Source organism: Ammodytes marinus (genome assembly GCF_949987685.1).
Source record: "Ammodytes marinus genome assembly, chromosome: 11".
NCBI lineage: Eukaryota > Metazoa > Chordata > Actinopteri > Uranoscopiformes > Ammodytidae > Ammodytes > Ammodytes marinus.
Genome location: NC_137215.1, coordinates 10,493,340 through 10,513,056, shown reverse-complemented (window position 1 = coordinate 10,513,056; position 19,717 = coordinate 10,493,340). Strand labels below are relative to the sequence as shown.

General features: G+C 39.6%; 1 protein-coding gene across 1 annotated transcript in view; it reads left to right on the top strand.

Annotated features, from left to right (window-relative positions):
• The window catches only part of grid1a (glutamate receptor, ionotropic, delta 1a), a gene marked incomplete at its 3' end in the record, with an annotated part of 218,741 nt that overhangs the window by 168,850 nt on the left and 30,174 nt on the right, over positions 1 to 19,717 (top strand). The window contains exons 5-8 of the mRNA XM_080037081.1: positions 2,017 to 2,070; positions 12,704 to 12,877; positions 15,999 to 16,160; positions 17,470 to 17,589. Coding sequence (XP_079893207.1) covers positions 2,017 to 2,070; positions 12,704 to 12,877; positions 15,999 to 16,160; positions 17,470 to 17,589 — 510 coding nt within the window. The remainder of the gene's footprint in view (positions 1 to 2,016; positions 2,071 to 12,703; positions 12,878 to 15,998; positions 16,161 to 17,469; positions 17,590 to 19,717) is intronic.

The window sequence follows — 19,717 nt, the reverse complement described above, 5'->3', positions numbered from 1 at the left end:
CTTGACTTTGTTTTTACCATCATGGCATCTGACATATATTGTCTGGAACAATGAATGCAGCTCAAGGAGCTGTCGTCTTTCTTGAATGTCAATGTTATTCTTCCAGGCAGACAATAGTTCTCATTGCCAGATTGTATTCAGGGCTGAAGAGACTTTGTCATAACATGAATTAATGGAATGCTCACACTTGAAAGGATTTTGCTGATATTTTCCCCATTAAGAACCTCCTAGTGATCCTTTGCATTTTACGTCAAGATTTATAAAGAATCGTTGTGCCTGATTTCATAGCTTCCCAATCCGTGGTTTACTGATGAAAGAATGTGTCAAGATACCTTTCTCGTCAAAGCTTATTACGAGATGGTTTCAAGTGCTGATGTAATTATCGATGTGAAATGTTTTCAAATCTTGGTTCAACACTTGAACACAGTCCTTCAGTGGTATATGGAGCCGGAAGGATGTGCGACACATTAGTGAAGAAGTCGCCTTCTTTTCTCAATCCATCACATTTGAAATGCCAATTGCAGTACAAATACTGTCTACTTACATGCCTGGACTGATCTGTAAAGGAAGTACAGCACTGTCACATATTTAATTTTAAAGCCCATGCAGGAAAAGTGTGCACAGTGGATTATGTGGACCACATGGACCATGTGTACATTGTGAAGCATGTAATGGAAAAGTGCTCTACTGCATACCATTTGCAAGTTGTGTCTTTATGGAAAATGGAAAATGCGGCAGTTATCCTTTACTAGAAATGTACAGATCTGATTGTTTAACTGATGTGAAACCTTTGGATTTGAATAAGACTTGAGCTGATTGCTTTCACCAGTACGCAACACAAGGATTTAATTACCAGGTTTGTCTATGCAACAAAAACTGATGCTCAGAAATCTTGTTAACCAAAACAGATTAAAAGCCCTGATTAATTTTCTTTTGTGAGGGGTAAAGGGTATTCCCCATCCCCATTACATGTTTTTGCTCTTTTTACTACATACATGTCCAGCACTAGTAGGTCCTGCATATGCCTGGTTTTTCCAAGCACCTTCTCATAATTTCAGCTTATCCATATTAATTGCTTGTTCATTTTTGAAGACATATGGCCCCATTCTTTAATTCTAAGTACCTACAAGACGTGCCATTTCAACCGTGGGGATAAATATTGCCCATGCACTGGTTTGTTCGTCTTGCAGTTTGATGAGCTCAGTCTGGAATGAGAGGAGGATTAAAATCTAATCATGACTCTTCCAAGGTTAGACGATCGATTGGCAGCTTTTGGGTGCTGTGCTCTGCAACGGCTATTATTGATGAGCATGGTGTTGTTGAGTAAAAATGCAGCAGGGTTCCATCCGATATCAGTCTTCATTGCCTTGTGTGAAACAGATTGATTTGGACACTAATGATAGCAATTTGCAGGAGAGAGCATGCATTGAGACGTAAAGCATGACAGATGTCAAATGGTTGCAGTTTCATAATAGGTTGAGGAACTCCATAATGAGATGCTTGGTTAACGGTAATTCCAAAGGTGGTTATTTTTTACCTGTGACGATGCCTGTGTTATACTGACATTAAACATTGTGTATGCGAGCAACCCAGTTTCTGTAACCTAATTTTCTCCAGGATTTTTTATTATTTTGCTGTGTATTTTGCCTTCATTGTGATCAAAGAGTTGGGAATAAAACGTTAAGTCTTATACAAGGCGCGTCTTTCTACCCAAATATTTCAATTCAATGTCAGACTTAAGTCCACACATTAGAAGCAGAGGAAGGGGTTTTGGGCATAAATTCACCTACTTCCAAGGTGCATGGTGAAGGAGAACAGTCTTAAAAGGTCAAAAATCCTGCAGCACTTGTACAGTTGAAATATGAAGTGCAGACCAATGCATTATTACCTAAGGATGCCCAAGGAGGGACTGACTACCTACTCGACGATCTCAATTAATTGCACAATTGACGACTCCTAAAATGTCCTTAACTCTTTGTCTGTCCTCTCTCCTTTTCTTTTAATGTCCCTCTGCAGGCTGTGGAGACCAACCTGGCATCTAAGGACAGTCACTGGGTCTATGCCAATGAGGTGAGGTCAAACACATACAAACTCACATGCACATGACATGACCCAATGTAGAAATCAGTGTAAATTTCATATGTTCCCAAGGCACAGACAAACAATTAAAAACAGATTGTCACACTGTGCACTTTTATATTCACGCAAATTAGCAGCATGTCTTTAGTTTTTATTTTATGTTGGTTACCTGAGGAACTAGACCTTTATTTGACCTTATATAGACTAATTGCCTTGCCTTTAACTCTTGAATGTTGGTGTGTGCCCCCCCGCCGCCCCCTTTACCAGTGTGTTTGTGTCTGACATTGATCTTAATGGTCTTCTAAAGTGGCTCTAACAGCACAGCATTCAGGTGCACTCTGTGAATACAGAACAGCGGACTCTGTCATTAGCTATAGTGCTGCATTTCCATTGATTAAAGTGATTTGGAGATAAGGGGGGAGTCATAGGATTGGCCCAATACTAAACAAAAGTGGATGAAGTCTATTTGCCTGGAATATAAGCTTTGGTGTGCCTAATGGAGCAGTGAAACATACACAAATACATCATCATACATGTACATGTGTTTTCTTGAGATGACATCTCCTCACTTATACTGAACCTATGCTCAACTTTCAAAACACGACAGATATTGATCCATAGTCCATGAAGTATGATTAATGTTTGTATAGACCCCCAGATAGCCACAGTATGTTAAAGTCAAAGGAATATTTGGATATTGGATTTCTGGGGCAAAAACAACATTTGCTGCTCTTGATACAGAAGTTTGAGACATCTATTGTCCACAGTACACATAAGAATTTTAACAAGGGGTATAAAAACAAAGTTTATGCTTTAGTTAGAAATCCGTGAAGCAGCATTTTAATGTATTTCAGCAGCTTAAATATTGATTTGGAGAAGTTAATGAGGCTCAGCGTGTTGAAAAACCTTCTGGTATCTGGTAGCCTAAATTACCTCATTTTAGACTATAATGAGCGTACTGCCTCGCATGTGTTAAATCATTTTCACTGTGCATTTCAGCACACATACAACTGACATATTGATTTACAACAACTAATGAGAACTTAACTTCTTTGAAACTTTCTCTGTGTCTGGCAGCTCAAGTCATATTATTTATATTTCTGCAGAAAGGCTTTGGTGGTCTCAAACTAGCGGATGAGGTAGTGACAGTGATTCTTAATTTGCAGCGGTATTCACATCCAAACCCATGCATGTCTTTCAGTCAATTACAACAGACTGCCACCAAGGCATTAGCTTTAATTGCATCAGACTCCGTATGACCTAATGGCATGTTAATTACTATGGTATGACCCTGATGGTTGATGTTGTGTGGCTTATTGTTGAGTTATCTCTCCCTGTATGCATTTAAAGGGGAACAATGTGCCTTGTTTCATCTTCCAATTGTAAAATGATTTTCCATTCTTTTATTTTTCTTGATTCCTTTCCCAATATGTAATTTAAATTGTACTCTTAGCCTTTTACTCTTACTCTCTTTTAGTCGAAAATGAAAAAGCTTTGTCCCTGTTTGTTTTTTTCTTCTATATTTTTGTTCGTCTCCTTCTGTTCATACTTGCCCTTCATTTCATCGACCAAGTCAAACGAAGCCTTGAAGCTTGAATAGTAATAACAGACAGACAGACATAGTGAAAAGACTAACAAGAAAATTCAATAAACACTCGTCCCAACCCATTTTCTCTACGACGATGGCCTCCCTTGTACCCAGGGAAAAAACATGAACACCTTGAGCGCACAAGTTTTCCATCTTTTACTGAAATGTATTTTTCTGATAGAGCCTCTTCAAGTTCTTATACTTTCATCTACAGGAAGAGTCATTAGCCATTATCCTGAGATTTGATTTTATATGAAGCGCCTAGCATGGCCGATGGCACAAAGAGTGTGCACAAGATGTCTTAATTAATGTCAACATTTGTCTAGTCAGACAAAAACGGTGATTATCAAGAAAGAAAATTGCCAGCATGAACTACACTCAACAAAAATATAAACGCAACACTTTTGTTTTTGCTCCCATTTTTCATGAGATGGACTTAAAGATCTAAAATTCATTCCAGATACACAATTGTACCATTTCTCTCAAACATTGTTCACAAATCTGTCTAAATGTGTGATAGTGAGCACTTCTGCTTTGCTGAGATAATCCATCCCACCTCACAGGTGTGCCACATCAAGATGCTGATCTGACATCATGATTAGTGCACAGGTGTGCCTTAGACTGTCCACAATAAAAGGCCACCCTGAAATGTGCAGTTTTGTCTCACAGCAAAATGCCACAGATGCCACAAGCATTGAGGGAGCGTGCAATTGGCATGCTGACAGCAGAAATGTCAACCAGATCTGTTGCTCGTGCATTGAATGTTCATTTCTCCACCATAAGCCGTCTCCAGCAACTTCGCACAGCCATTGAAGAGGAGTGGACCAACATTCCACAGGCCACAATTGACAATCTGATAAACTCTATGCGAAGAAGATGTGTTGCACTGCATGAGGCAAATGGTGGTCACACCAGATACTGACTGGTTCTGAGTCCCCAGACCCCCAATAAAGCAAAAAAATGCACATTTCAGAGTGGCCTTTTATTGTGGACAGTCTAAGGCACACCTGTGCACTAATCATGATGTCAGATCAGCATCTTGATGTGGCACACCTGTGAGGTGGGATGGATTATCTCAGCAAAGCAGAAGTGCTCACTATCACACATTTAGACAGATTTGTGAACAATGTTTGAGAGAAATGGTAATATTGTGTATCTGGAATGAATTTTAGATCTTTAAGTCCATCTCATGAAAAATGGGAGCAAAAACAAAAGTGTTGCGTTTATATTTTTGTTGAGTGTATGTCTCAATTTGATAATCTTTTATGGATTTCTACAAACTGCAACTATGAATCCCTCTCCTTCTTATCTATCAGCTGCTATTGTATTCCATACACCTACTTTACTACACAATTATAAAATACTAGATAGTGTTTCTTGCTCTGCCAAAACCTCCAAAATCCTGTTAGCCTGATTAGATGTAGTCCAGCTGTTTCGCAAAATCGTGCAGTGAAATAACACAGTGCCATGTTGTCTCTTGCATGAATGAGTTGTGATTTTCCTGGTTAAAATTTTCATTTTAACGAGGAGATCTTGAGGTGCACTGGCCCACCCCATCAGCTCCCCTGGCTCCTGCCAGCTTTTATACCCCACACACAGGCAGATCGAGGTTTCACATTTCATTCAGGTCTCAAGTCAAGTGGTTATGCTAATCTGCCCAGAGCAGCAACATGTGGCACAATGAATGTAGCTGTCAAGCAAGAGATGTGATAAGAGCACAGGGTGAGATGGCTAGAGACTGGAGCATGTTGATGATGAGTGAGTATGGTCACAAGACGAACAACAATGAGGTGTAACAAACTTACAGATAAACAAAACAGAATAAAACGGATGCCATGTTGCGATAATGTCAGCCTCTTCACTAAGAGGTGTCATAAGCATTAGTCTGCATGATAGAATTACGACACAATATAAAAGTTTTTATAGTAACTTGAAGATTTAAAAATAGAGTAAACGGTTAAAGGCTGTTGATCACACATGGATAGCATGGATCAAACACCAAAACCACATTTTATTTGTATAATTCCAAAAAAAAAGTGTTAAAGTGTAAAACATGGACCATATCTGTCAACAAACGTTTTTTTATTTGCAAACATTTTTAATTTGAGACACTAATGCATTTTAAACACCAAGGACTTGGTTTGAGTGGCACACAGTTCATGAGCCCTCAGGGTGTGAAACCCATTCAACACACAAACGACCAAAATAATCATAAGGAACAAATTCAAATGCTTTGGAATTTCAGTGTAAAAAGGGCAGCAGGACTTAATGTGAGCAGGAGGGCGCGGGAGAGACAGACAGACGTGCGTCTCCATAAACCAGCAGCCACTAAAATAGGGTGCTGCAGCTGCGTGCACACAGAGAGTTCTCTTCATCTGACACTGTCTAGTGGACTCAGATGGAGTGCACATTCTGGAGGGATTTGTTGTTGTTTTTTTCCCCTTCAAAGGCGGGACGGTGACACCTCAAAATGTTTGATGGATTAGGTGGCTGTGCCTGCTGTGACAGACGGTGTCGAGGAGGACAGTCATGATATGACGGATGTCTTGGGTAACTGCCCATCAGGCAACTTAGATGGAAAACCCTATTCCACTGAGGAAATATCTGCACCAGCACACTGTGGCCCAAGAGGTTGGATTACTGATGAGGCCAGAAAATATAAAACAAATTCCATTATTGTATTTGTTAATCAAAGTCATGTTTAAAGGTCACATATTATGCTAAATGCACCTTTTAAATGTGTTCTAACATATCCATGGGTCCACGGTGTGCCTAGAGACTGCCAAAATATTTTATTTAAAAAAAATAACAATCTCTCCTGTTCTCACTCTCCCCCTTTCTGAAACCCCCACCCCTCCCCCCCAATATACTCCAGTCAGAATTTTCCCCTTTTCTGACCTCACAAACTGGAAAGCCAGAAGCTTCCCCTGTGCAGCCCACACCCCTATTTCTTATTGGTCCACGGCCCTGACAGACAGAGGGCGAGGCGTATCTGGCTTCGCTTCCGGACAGGGGGCGGGGGCAGCTCAAAGATTGTATATTTACGAGGGGAGCTGCAGCTCTTTTTAAAAAATAGGCCATTGTGAGATTAGCTGAACATCAGCATAGTACAATAAATTATCTGAAAGTTTTTTTCAGCAAACAATTAAAGAAAAACGTATTAGGGACCACTAAGACCATATAATATGGTGTATAATAGTACCGAAAAGTGTATAATATGGGAGCTTTAATATTTGTGAAAACTCTGGACTTTGTTATATGTTGTACCATTGTCCACAATAAGCGTCCATGCAGAAACCCAAATCAAATTTCAAGAAATAATACTGTACTTACTCACAAACGGTGACCACAAGAGACATCTGGTGTCATTGGAATGAATCTTAATTAACCCTAAAGAGGAGTCTCCCTTCAATGTTACCGTCATTTTAAGTCATTTGGATTATCAAGTATGCAACTCAAATCAAACGCAACACAAGAGCATCAAATACCACCCACTGCACTTGCACTTTAATTGCAAGAATCAACACAAACTCACGTACAGATACTACTCTGCACTGTACTCAGGAACAATGAGCCTGTAAGCATGGGTTGACATTATAACATTCAATTATATTATTATTTACACATCATTCCACCTTATGTGACATCTGAAATATTCTGTCTCTCTTAGCCAATCTAAACTTATGCACAAACACAGTTGCAATCCTCCTAAGTCCTTTGTTTTTGCACTGAAGCTGGTTTGGTGAATTACTGCCTTAGAAAATAGAACAGCTTGCACAGAGGGGCGGTTGGAGCAGCGAAGCTAAGGTTTGTTGATGCAGATCAGATGGTGCAGTGCAATTTGGCGTGAAATGACGTTACATTTCCTCTCGCTCAGACCACATGTTATTGCATGCAGTCCTCCTTTTGTTCCAGTGTCATTTAGAAATCCTTCCCTTTCTGGCAATCATAACTACAGGCAGACTATTGCTTCTCTAACAGTGTTTTAAGTAGTGGTGCTACTATTTGCTTGAAAAGGTGTGTAGGTATTATTAACGGAATGCAACTGTTTGGTTTCATTGCTACATTGCAGAAAACCTGCAGCAGTTATTGAATTTTTTTAATCAAAACACTTTCTATATTAGTTTTATTCCTTTTTTAACTCACAAAAAAAATGTTTTTGCAAACAGACATGACCTCCTTTACCTGATAATGCAGGCCTACTCTTGGTTGAAATGGGTTCATCCCTAAACAGCCGCCTTACAATCAGATCTGCTCAGCTATGCTGCAAAAATAACATGGTCTCACCCACGTGTGCATGTTGCACCTGTGATTGCACATTTAAGGCTAGACACATATGATGTGCCACAGTGAACCGTGATGCATCCAGCATGGGATGTTTAATGAGAAACAAGCACTTTGATCTTCTGGGGAAATTAAAGAGTGCTGCCAAATCAGTTGTTGTGAGTTTAATTTACTAATCAGTTTTTATAGGAAATGCTTGGGAGCATAATTAATAAAGCCCATAAAACCCTAGCTTAATCATCATTAATACAGCATGCCAATTTGAGGATTAAACAATCATCAAAAAAGTGACTAAAGGGCCAAGTCAGGTTCCTGATGCAGATACATGCAATTTCCCAGGAACTTGAAGCAGGAAGCAGAAATAATCCATAACAATGCATCTGATTATATGGACACCCATTATTTGGTTTCATCACCAGACTACTGGTTTTAAAAACGTATTCCTGAGGCTATTTTCTGCCTTACAAATGACCCTTTCCTCAACAAGACCGTGAAAGCATTTAAAACAGACATGTATGTCTTTTATAGCCAAGACCAACTGAAATTAATGTCATACCAACTGTGATTTGTTCTTCTTCTCTGACTCCCATTACTTCCCACTGTAGTTGCCTGCAGCTTCAAAAAGCACCTTAACTTCTAATTAAATGGCTGTCACTATTACCGGTAAATTCTTTATTTATTTCGAGTGAAAGATTAATAACTGACTGAGCAGCACAAAGAGGATAATTTAGCCTATCCGTCAGCTGAACCTGATTTGATTAATGTATTTTGGTCGCCAGCTGTCATTGAAACACGGCCATGCTGTATTCACGTTTTAAGATATTTGAGTGGGTTACCTCCAAAGAGCTTTATACCTGAAGTGATCGTGTAATAACTGCAACTTTTAAAAGTATTTTATAACTTTAAATGCTTAATTCCAGACAAGCTGACATGCTCTCTTGTGCTGCCCCTAAAATCAGTTGATGCATCAGTCCTTTGTATTCTGTATGTAGGCCTACCTATGGATAATTTCTCTTTGTATGTTGTTAAATATATCATAGTGTACATATATTGGGACTTAATGTATGGTATTTCTCCTCAGGCGAAGGTTAAATGGCACCAGGCGTTTAGTAAGCTATGTCCTATCTGCAGTGTCCCTGCCCGGTTAGGTTAAGACATAAAATGTCACCCATGATGGTGACCGAACACTTGGACCGAGTGGCACTGGAAGTTATTAGCTTGAACATAAGGGTTAGGCTCCGTGAACCATGCAGCATAATTCATCTGATTAATGTGTCACGGCAGCTCATGAATATTCATACTTTCTACCTGGCTGGCTGGCTGTGAAGAGTCAGAAGAGAAGTCACAGGATAAAATTGAGCTTGAATCACCTGAGGAGTTATTTACACACTGATAAAAGATCTGGCTATAATCGCTCTGGAAGACGGGATCCATATTAGCAATTCAGTTCGCTTATCTTCAAGTGGTTTTGCATTGAAATTAAAAATATGTATATGGCTTGAACTCAAGGGAAGGACGAATGTAAAAGTCAGAGTGATGGCAAGATAATAGGAGATTGAAAACAATTGTAGAATGAAAGAAGAAAAGAACTATTCATGAAGAGGAGCCAGGAGAAATTAACACTGAGAGGAGGACAAAGACCAGCAGTAAATACAGGAGAGGTCGATGCGGAAAAGGACAGATCAAAATGTCCGATTAGAAAAAACAGGATAGTGGGCACTGTTTAACCCCTTCAGACCCTGCGTCCATTGGAATGGACATGACACATTTCTTTCTCTAAACCAATAAATACTCTGTAATTGGATGATGTCAGCACTGCTGGTTACTGATTGGATCCTGATTATCCAATCAAAATCATGTAATGACTTTGAGTATGCTCTGAGAGAGTGACAGACATCTGACAAGACAAGTATGGCTGAGCCGATCCAGAGAGGGAAGAGTAACTGCCCATTTTCAATCTAAAATCTACATTTATGTTCATGCTAGCCAAACAAACGTGCTCTCAGTATAATTTCAACTATTACAAGTGATAATATTTGAAGTTATTTTGAACATATGTCACGTAATTAATTTGTAGGATTTTTTCAAAGTCCGATGTCCATTGCAATGGACATCAGGAGTCGGGCGAATAACCTTTTTAAAGGTTAATTAGCATACTATAAAAAGCATGGTTATGTGTTGGAAGTTCCATGATCGTTTACTGAAGGCAAAACTGATTTCTTTTTTATGTCATGTTATCTACAATCCTACATATATTGTCTTCATGTGCATGTTCAGACCGTGTCATAGCATTTCCCTCTCTTCTAGTAGGCACTGGGCTTTCCTGGTGACCTCACTGCTGTTGCCTACCCTCGCTGTGATACACCTATCAAGTTGATGTGCATGTTCAGAAACTTACACAGACTCAAACACATCTAGTTCCAGATGTTTAGGCCATACCTGAAGACATACAGTCATATGAAAAAGTTTGGGAACCCCTCTCAGCCGGCATTTAATCATGAGAAAATGTATTTTAGGTGCCTAAATGCAAGTTGCACTTCTCCTTGACTCTCTGCTGAAGTGAGACAGAATGGGATCATCAAAACAGCTCCCAAAAGATCTGAAAAACAATGATTGTTCATTGTCATGGTTTAGGGGAAGGCTACAAGAAGCTTTCCCAAAGGTTTCAATTGTCAATTTCGACTGTAGGGAACGTTGTCAGGAAATGGAAGGACACAGGCACAGTGGCAGTTAAACCCAGGCATGGCAGACCAAGAAAAAAACAGGAGCGGCATAGGGGGAGGATTGTGAGAATGGTTGCACACAACCCACAGATCACCTCCAAAGACCTGCAAGAACATCTGGCTGCAGATTGTGTATCTGTACATCGTTCAACAATTCAGCGCAATTTGCACCAAAACATCTGCTTTTTATAAAGACCAAATAACTTAATTTTTGTCTCATCAGTCCAAAGCATTTTCTTCCAATATGAATCTGGCTTGTCTAAATGAGCTTTTGCATACTCCATGCAACTGTATCTGTGGCGTGGGCGCAGAAAGGGCTTCCTTCTCATCACCTGGCCATACAGATGTTTTGGTGCAAATTGCACTGATTTGTTGAACCATGTACAGATACACAATCTGCAGCCAGATGTTCTTGCAGGTCTTTGGAGGTGATCTTTGGGTTGTGTGCAACCATTCTCACCAGCCGCCGCATATGCCGCTCTTGTACTTTTCTTGATCTGCTAGACCTGGGTTTAACTGCAACTGTGCCTGTGTCCTTCCATTCCCTGACAACGTTCCTTACAGTAGAAATTGACAATTGAAACCTTTGGGAAAGCTTCTTGTAGCCTTCCCCTAAACCATGACAATGAACAATCTTTGTTTTTCAGATCTTTTGGGAGCTGTTTTGATGATCCCATTCCGTCTCACTTCAGCAGAGAGTCAAAGAGAAGTGCAACTTGCATTTAGGCACCTAAAATACATTTTCTCATGATTAAACAGACATTTCTATGAGGTTCAAGGCTTAACAACATAATCCAACCAACTTTGTGTTTAAATTCATCAGTTTTACATGCTGTTACAGGCATTAAAATCAACAAAACCACAAGGGTACCCATATTTTTGCACAGCCAGTTTTTCACATTTTATTTTATTTCATACAACCAAATACTGCTTTTCAAAAAATCTTTGTTTGGAAAACATCCCAGTACTTAGCTGTTCCTGGTAAATTAAAGACATACCACTTTTATATGTTTTTTGTGAAAGCAGAGTCAATTATAATGCCGGCTGAGAGGGGTTCCCAAACTTTTTCATATGATTGTATATGCCTTTTATTTTTAATGTTTTTATGGCATTTTACGTGCATCGTGTCCTGGCGTCCATTGGAATGGACATGAACATGAGTTCGAAAAAAAAAAATATATCCACTCTGTTTTTATGTTGAAGAGTAGTCTGAATCAGTAAAAAAAAATGATTTGCCCAGCAGAAAAAATGCGGGTCTGAAGGGGTTAAGGTCCATGTGGTAAAGGATTATTTCAGCCCAGAGCTGTTTAAGTTTTGACCCAAAGTTAACCTCACATCTTTATTGTCAGATAGTATATGGACTCAACATTTCCCAAGAGACACACTGTCTAACTCAGCATTGACCACAGTCCAGCTCTGGAGACTTGCACGCAGCTCAATATCTTATGAATATTGATCTGAGCAACCAGACACATGCGCCCCCCACCTCTTCAGAGGATGTCCAAGGGTCATATACACTATGATTGTGAGACATAAAAATGTCAATTGATTTGTCAATACAATGTGATTACAAAATAAACAGGGTTTCTTAGTAGACACATTCTAGGTTAACATTCGATGTTAAAATAAGTATTGATGAAACATTTGATATAATTTATGATCAAATTATGATTTCATTTAAACTGGGTGTATTTCCTACAATACTGCAACATAAAACATGAAATTTGAAGCCTAAGGCTCCATCAGTTGTCTCCATTGTATGTGTTTCGGGCCATCCTCAATTTACCTCTCTTTGTCTTGTATTTAATTGCTTTGTAGCACCTAATGTTTAATCTGATATTTGAATTGCTTAAGAGCCAATGCATACAGTACATGTCCACAGATTTGATTCTAATCCAAATTTCCACTCAGAAAACTACGTTTGTGTCCCCTTTGCAAAAATCGCAATTAGATTTATAAAAAAAACATTGCCAATTTACTAAAGCAAAGACTTCTTACACTAAAACACTTCTGCTCTCTTCATCTTCAGGAGGTTAGCGATGCTGACATCATGGAGCTGGTTCACAGCTCCCTGGGGCGGATGACCATCATTCGTCAGATCTTCCCATTGTGGAGAGACACCAACGTCCGCTGCATGAGGAACAACCATCGCATCTCCTCCCTGCTCTGTGACCCACAGGAAGGCTATCTGCAGTCCCTGGAGGTAAAAAGGAGGTTGCACTGGTGATTTATTTGACACATATTAACATTATCAGGCTCTTCAAATACAATTAGCAACAATTAATTTTCATCTAACTAGGATGTTTTACTAAAAAGTGTCGCTCTTAAATCATCTGCTAAGCAATAAAAAAAGAATAACTCATAATTATTAGTTTAAATTGTTGCATAAACAGGCTCTAATTACAGGCACAGGAAGATAAATATGCAGATATGCTTTGTTTCAACTGTGACGGATTTGAAATTTTAAATTATTTCACAGCTTGCAGTGATTAGTCTGCTTGCAGGAAATGGTGGTTGTGGTAAATTTAAATTCAGTTGGTTAAGATTGAATCCAATGGTGACAGTCTTTCAAATCAGATAAACTTATCAAAAACATATGAAGAATATTCAAAAACAAAACTTTGAATTCACAGTTTCAACCACACAGTCATTTACCAACACAAGTTACTTTCATAGAAAATGAGCTTTGACAATGGTGAATGCACAACAATATGATGAATGAGACTGTATTAAGTATTTGAGTAGCTGCAAGGTTATGTTGTATTTTTCCGACTGTTTCAAGGACAACGGCTTAGTGCTTGAGGAACAACCGGCATGTTTTATCCACTTTCTCCAATAGGCAACAGGAGAGACACTTCTTATCAGCCAAAGTAATAGAACCATAAAACCAGCATGGTGTGGTTGATTTCCTGCTACAGTAAATGTGCTCTGATGGCTTATGAGCATGATTCTTGCTTGATCACACACTTTTCCCCATTCCAGAAATGACAAAACAGCATATGAATGCAGCCATGGTCTAGGACTATAGAGTTATGATTTTCACCTCATTAGTGAGCGCGCAGTTGGACTGTTCTGATCGGGCAGTGGGACTCTCGCAAGCACATACTTTATATTTTGAACAGAAAATATCTATATGGGCCAACTAAAAGATGATGCATTTATAATGAGGCTGTGCCACCTTGAGCGAGCGTTCAGGCAGAGTTGCGGGTGCACACAAGTGTGTGGTGTAGAGAGTTTTTTCCCCTCAGATTAATATTTTCTGTTCAAAATATAAAATATGTGCGTTCAGAAAAGTCCCACTGCGCGCGCACTAATGAGGCACAATAGTAACTCCCTATAGGACACTTTAGACAAACATCTGCCACATGAAGACAAATATAATTTGATTTTGTATGCAACTGGATAAATATTAAGCTCTCTAGATAAGGCAATTATGAGGGTCATGAATGTCCATGAATATAAATTACTTGAACTCAATGTGTCTCGTAGAACAAAGAAAAATAAACAGTACAGTAAATACGTTTGTTTTTCATTAATATGCAATTTGCCTTGAACATTTTACAAAAGCCTAAATACATGACATTATTTGTAAATAAACTAGTGAGATATCACAAGCTTAACAAAGGCTGGCTTTGTAGAAAGAAAATCATGCTCTAAAGCAGATTATGCTATCTATAATTTGTATGGAGGATATGTCAAACAGGAACTCAACCTCAGGTAAATTCAGAATTACGAGAGCCAAGAAAAGAATATATGCCCTCAGGGCATCACCGCTTTGTTATCTATCTAACACAAAGTAATTCCTTTCTCTGGGTCTTCATAATAACCTTGGTAACCAAGCCACTTCTTACTTTCTATAGTAAGTTCAGAGTGCCTCCCTACACCTTTTACATTTTTCTTTGGCCCAATTCATCTGGAATGAAATGCTGTGTTCCCTGCAGCTCTGTTAAAATGTTCATTTTCCTTTTCCTTCATATTCCAGACAGATGGCAAAGCCATGTGGCGTGTGTGCACCCACAGTCCTCAATAATTCACAGGAAAGAGGGTTAAATATTGGGTAATGCCAGTGGAAACATTCGTCAGAATTGTTAAACACTAAGGAGATCACAGAGCTTTCCTGGACTTATACCTTTCACAAGCCGTCAGCTGTGGTGCAAACTCAGACAACCACAGCTGCTAAGCTTCAAATGAGTGACCTTGAGGCAAGTGAACTCAACTTGTGTGATGTCTTCCGGCTGTGAGGCCTGGACTGTAGTGTAAAGGTGTTATGAGCCGAGTGCGTGGAGTGGCAGCTAGTATTATTTCCATGGATCTTCTGCACTGGCAGGATTTGACTGGACTCAACCCCAGAGGACCTATCAAATCCACTGTCATACAAAGACAGGAGGCAGTGGATTATGATTGACATGGTGCACTGCAGTTGGAGGGAGACTGCGGAGGACAGAGGATGATTGAACCAAAAATATTTGATATATGTTTGGACACTGGCTGTGTTCGAAAAGCCATACTGATGTCCCATTCTTGCAAATTTTTACGTCAATTTGAGTAGCCTATGTGACTGTTGTGAATGCGAGTTTGTGTAGGCGAGAAATGCCAAGATGAGTACGAACTTCCGGGAAGATTTTGTGCTGCAGGGAAGGTTTTTTTTATAAATTCTTTATTGCTTCTGTATACTTCAGTGTAAACGGTCCGACAAACCTCGCATACACAATTGATCATTAAGTAGACAGTATGGAGTATATACATGTTGAGCACGTAGGAGGGAGGATGTTAGTATAGCTTTTTGAACACAGCCTCTCTCTTGATTTCAGATCCCACCACTGTACTCCATCATTACCTTTCCTCTTTTGCCAGTGTTGTATTATGCATGTCCTTTCAGCTGCTGCTTGTAGAGCAATCCCAGCAAGTTTCCTGAAAGTGTAAACATGTTTGCGGTCAGAGCATGGTTTCTGATGGGTATCTCTGCATTAAATGGCTACCAAGATGTTGACAAAAGAAAAAACTGCTCATCAGTTGTCTGTCTGCTTTCAAGCGCTCTCAATACATATATTCAAACATGGACACAAGCTTGTATTCACCACTTGTTTTTCTTATCATCCAACCGTGCAGAACCAGACTGAAAGAGTGTTTTTGTGTCACTGCTTCATTCACGAAGGGTCACAATGGGGCTGCGTGATATTTCTGTGAGGCCAAAAAACTAATATTTATTTTCTTTGTTGTAGCCAGCGTTTGTGTTTTGTTCTGTGTTGCACAGCACAGACAATAACAACAAGATAAAATAATGCATTCATTAAAAATGCCTTGCACGTCTGCCTCCCCTACAGGTGTCCAACCTCTACCTATATGACAGTGTTCTGATGCTGGCCAACGCCTTCTACAGGAAACTGGAGGACAGGAAGTGGCACAGCATGGCCAGCCTTAACTGCATGAGGAAGTCCACAAAGCCATGGAATGGAGGATGGTCTATGCTGGACACCATCCAAAAAGTATTTGAGTTTAAAGTTCTTATTATTATTCTCTTTTTTTATTATATCTGCTTGATAAAGCTGCTGCTTTGTATTTGCTTTGTTTTAGTGAGAATGACAGTGTATTCAATACTCTGTCATGCAAGATTATATGAATAGTTAGGTGCCAAGAATGCACACCCAAAGATGTATAAGAAGCATTAGCAAGCAATGGGTCAAAATAAGAATGTCCATTGATCTACTTTGATCCCTGCTGGAAACCAGATTCAAATCCAGTTATTTTCAAAATCCCTAAAGGAAGCTGAAAATTAAATGTGATCTCCAGATTTGGCCCCAGGATGGATTTTTGGCAGAAACTGGGCTTCAATCTCTTTACGCTTGTCTAACCCTCCCCGTTTTCTTAAATGAAATGAGGCTGCTTGTCCTAGGAATTGGATGAATTTCATCCATTTCAGTGATAAGATGACCAACTGGGGCATGAAGAATGTCTAAGAAGGAGTAATCTTGTCATATTGTTGTTCTGGTTTCATTTAAACTGAACTGTAAACTAACTGAAACTGATTTGATCCATTTTACAGTCTATACTCATTTCCAAAACACCTTCCTCTTAAAACAAAACAAAGTACATGGTCAAAGTCCCCTCATGAATGCCCCTATGGTAGATATTTAGAAAAAAAATTCAGTGCCAAGAATAAAGGATGCCCCATATATGATTGAAAAGGTATCATATCTCTGCGTGCCTTTTCAAGGTTAAACAGTGAACAGTATCCTATGACAAACCATTATAAATTGAATTCATGGTTTAGAACTGTTTCTCCATTAATGCATTACATTTTCTAGACAACTTTTTATGCTGTTTATTCCAGCACCGCAAATCACCAATTGTCTAAAAATGATCTATATTCTCTTTGATAACCTCATACTGTACCTTCAGGCTTGGTTGAATGACACACTTAAAAGGCCTTTGAGTGTGCGATTAAAGCATAAATTTGCATAAATGATGGAGTATGATTAATGGCGAAAACTTTCCCTTGGTGATTATATAATGTAAAATATCCCATTGCTGTAAAATGCTGCTCAAGCTCATGATCAGTTTAATCAGTCCACATTTGCTCGATTCATAGTTTGCACCATGCACAGGCATTAGAAGTTTATTAAATCAATACAAACTGGAATCTATAATGTCCGAAAGAGTTGTAAATGCGTATTAATGCTGTTTTCTTTGCATTCACCCACAGAACAGAAATAGACTAGAACATCACCATCAATACTACCACTCCATGCTGTGATATCTCATACAGTAACTATTTTCTGTTTGTTGTTGCCACAGGGACGGATCAGTGGCCTGACAGGACTGATGGACTTCCGCGCTGAAGGCTCCAACTCCCATGTGCAGTTTGAGATTCTTGGAACCAGTTACAGTGAGACATTTGGGAAAGATGTAAAACGGGTCAGTCCAGAATTTTTATAAGTATGTGTTTTGTCTACTTGTCTGTAAAGTACACCTCAAAGGACACGTATTAGCCTATATGAGAACAATGTGTTTTTAGCCAATACTGTTACTAAAAATATCTTTATTAGTCAAGGCAAATAAAAATGTCTTTCACGTATCCTCTCTTAAGTGATGACACTTCAGAAGGGGGGTCAGAGTGCAGGGTCAGCCATAGTACAGCGCTCCTGAAGCAGTTGAGGGTTAAGTGCCTTGCTCAAGGACACTATGGGAGAGATGGTGGGCACATTATATGTAATACCAGCCACCACTAGTATTAAAAGTAACACCCTCTTGTCCGCTGCCAGGGATCGAAACAGCGACCTCATTGTGACTGGTCGGCCCCTCTTCCACTAGGCCACCCTTACAATTATAGACCTATAGACTACAGTTACTCTGAGATTTCAGTACTAATGGTTTGTTATTTTTTTCTATTTTCACCTTGTCAGAAATAACCATGTGGTTATATTTCACAGTAGGGTGCCTGACCTTTTTTATTTTACAGAGTGTAGCAGCTATGCCATGTCCAAATGATATACTTTAGCCTTTAGGCCACTGACTGACCAATCAATTAGAATTTCCGAATAAGACTTAATTTCTGACGTTTTTTTGTCGGAAGATACGAGTTTGCACACGCTTACGTAACCGAGCATTACGTGGGTGCTGAGGAAACAGCAGGTACTGCCAAAGCTCTGATGGAAATAGCCTTTCTTGGGCATTGTCTCAATGTCAACATTTACTGTGTGAGGACAGAAATAAAAGTGAAATCGAACAATTTCTCATCTTTCCAAGGCCCCCCGTAAACGTCTTAAAGATCTCCTATTATACTACTTTTCAGGTCTTAATTTCTTGTTAAAAACTGCTATAGAGCAACCTGACACGAATCACATCACAAAAAAACATGTAGATTTTCGGGACACTCTTCCTCTCACCCTAGCGAGGACAGCAGTCTGCTCCACACACTGCTTTGAGCTTCTCCGCCCCCCCCCCCCTGCAAACCCCACTCCGTTGTGATTGGTTGCCTTCCTTCCGGAACATTTCCAGCTGCGCGCGGGGAGATTTCTGAGAGAGGAAGGTGGGGGCATGGCCGGAGCTTGCCTGAGCAGCATTACCATACATGGAAACATCCGAGAACATGACGACACGATACCCGGAAATTTTAACAAGTGAATTCTCGACCGGCTGCCCTAGTGTTTAGTGCTCTGCATAGCCACCCCAGACGGTAAGCAGGGAATACGTCTAAATGCATGTACGTAATTATTTGATACGCTAGTATGGTTAAACATGACTATAAATCATTATAACAACGTTTATAGGTCATAAAAGTCGAAAAGTATCATAGGTCCTCTTTCAGTTTAGGAATTCAATTCCAGTCTTTGGGAATTGGTGTCCTGCAGGTTTTAGTTCCTCTCTAGGCTTTAATTATCCATCTATGCTCTGCTATGAGACCTACAGTCACAGGGCTTAACCTTTGACAGTGAGGTGACAGGTAGGAGGGTGCCCCCTACTGGAGCTGCTGAATCTCCCACATCAGTCTACAACGTATTATAATCTTCTATTTCATCACAGCAACCGTCCAGGAATTAATAACTTGTGTGCCTCTTGCTATAAGCTGCACTCACAAACAAGGTGGAGTTTCTAAAAGAAATGTTTTAAAGCATCACTTCCATTTAGCTGATTGTCAAAATATTTTGGCATTGAGCAGTGACATTTTTCGCGTTGTAAAACTAGCGTATAGGCTATATGAGCTAACCGCAAAGTTACTGAGAGACTTGTCTGATGTTTGAGTGTCGCAGAGCTGAAGTGGAGGGATTGAGAGCATTATGTGTGGACTCTTCAATCAGCTGTAATTTGTTTGTCGCTGCGCATGTCCTGATTCAGTCAGGAACTTCTTGCCGAATGAAGAGGAATTGAGTTTCTTGGCAATCTATGAAGAGCAGCACTGACCAGAAACGCTAATGAAGATTTAATCACCACTCAGCCGAACTGAAATCATGGAGCCAATTCATCATAATGTGGCCATTAGCATTAGCTAAGAAGAGACACACTACATACACACACTGCATGTAGTGTGTCTCATGATGTGTTT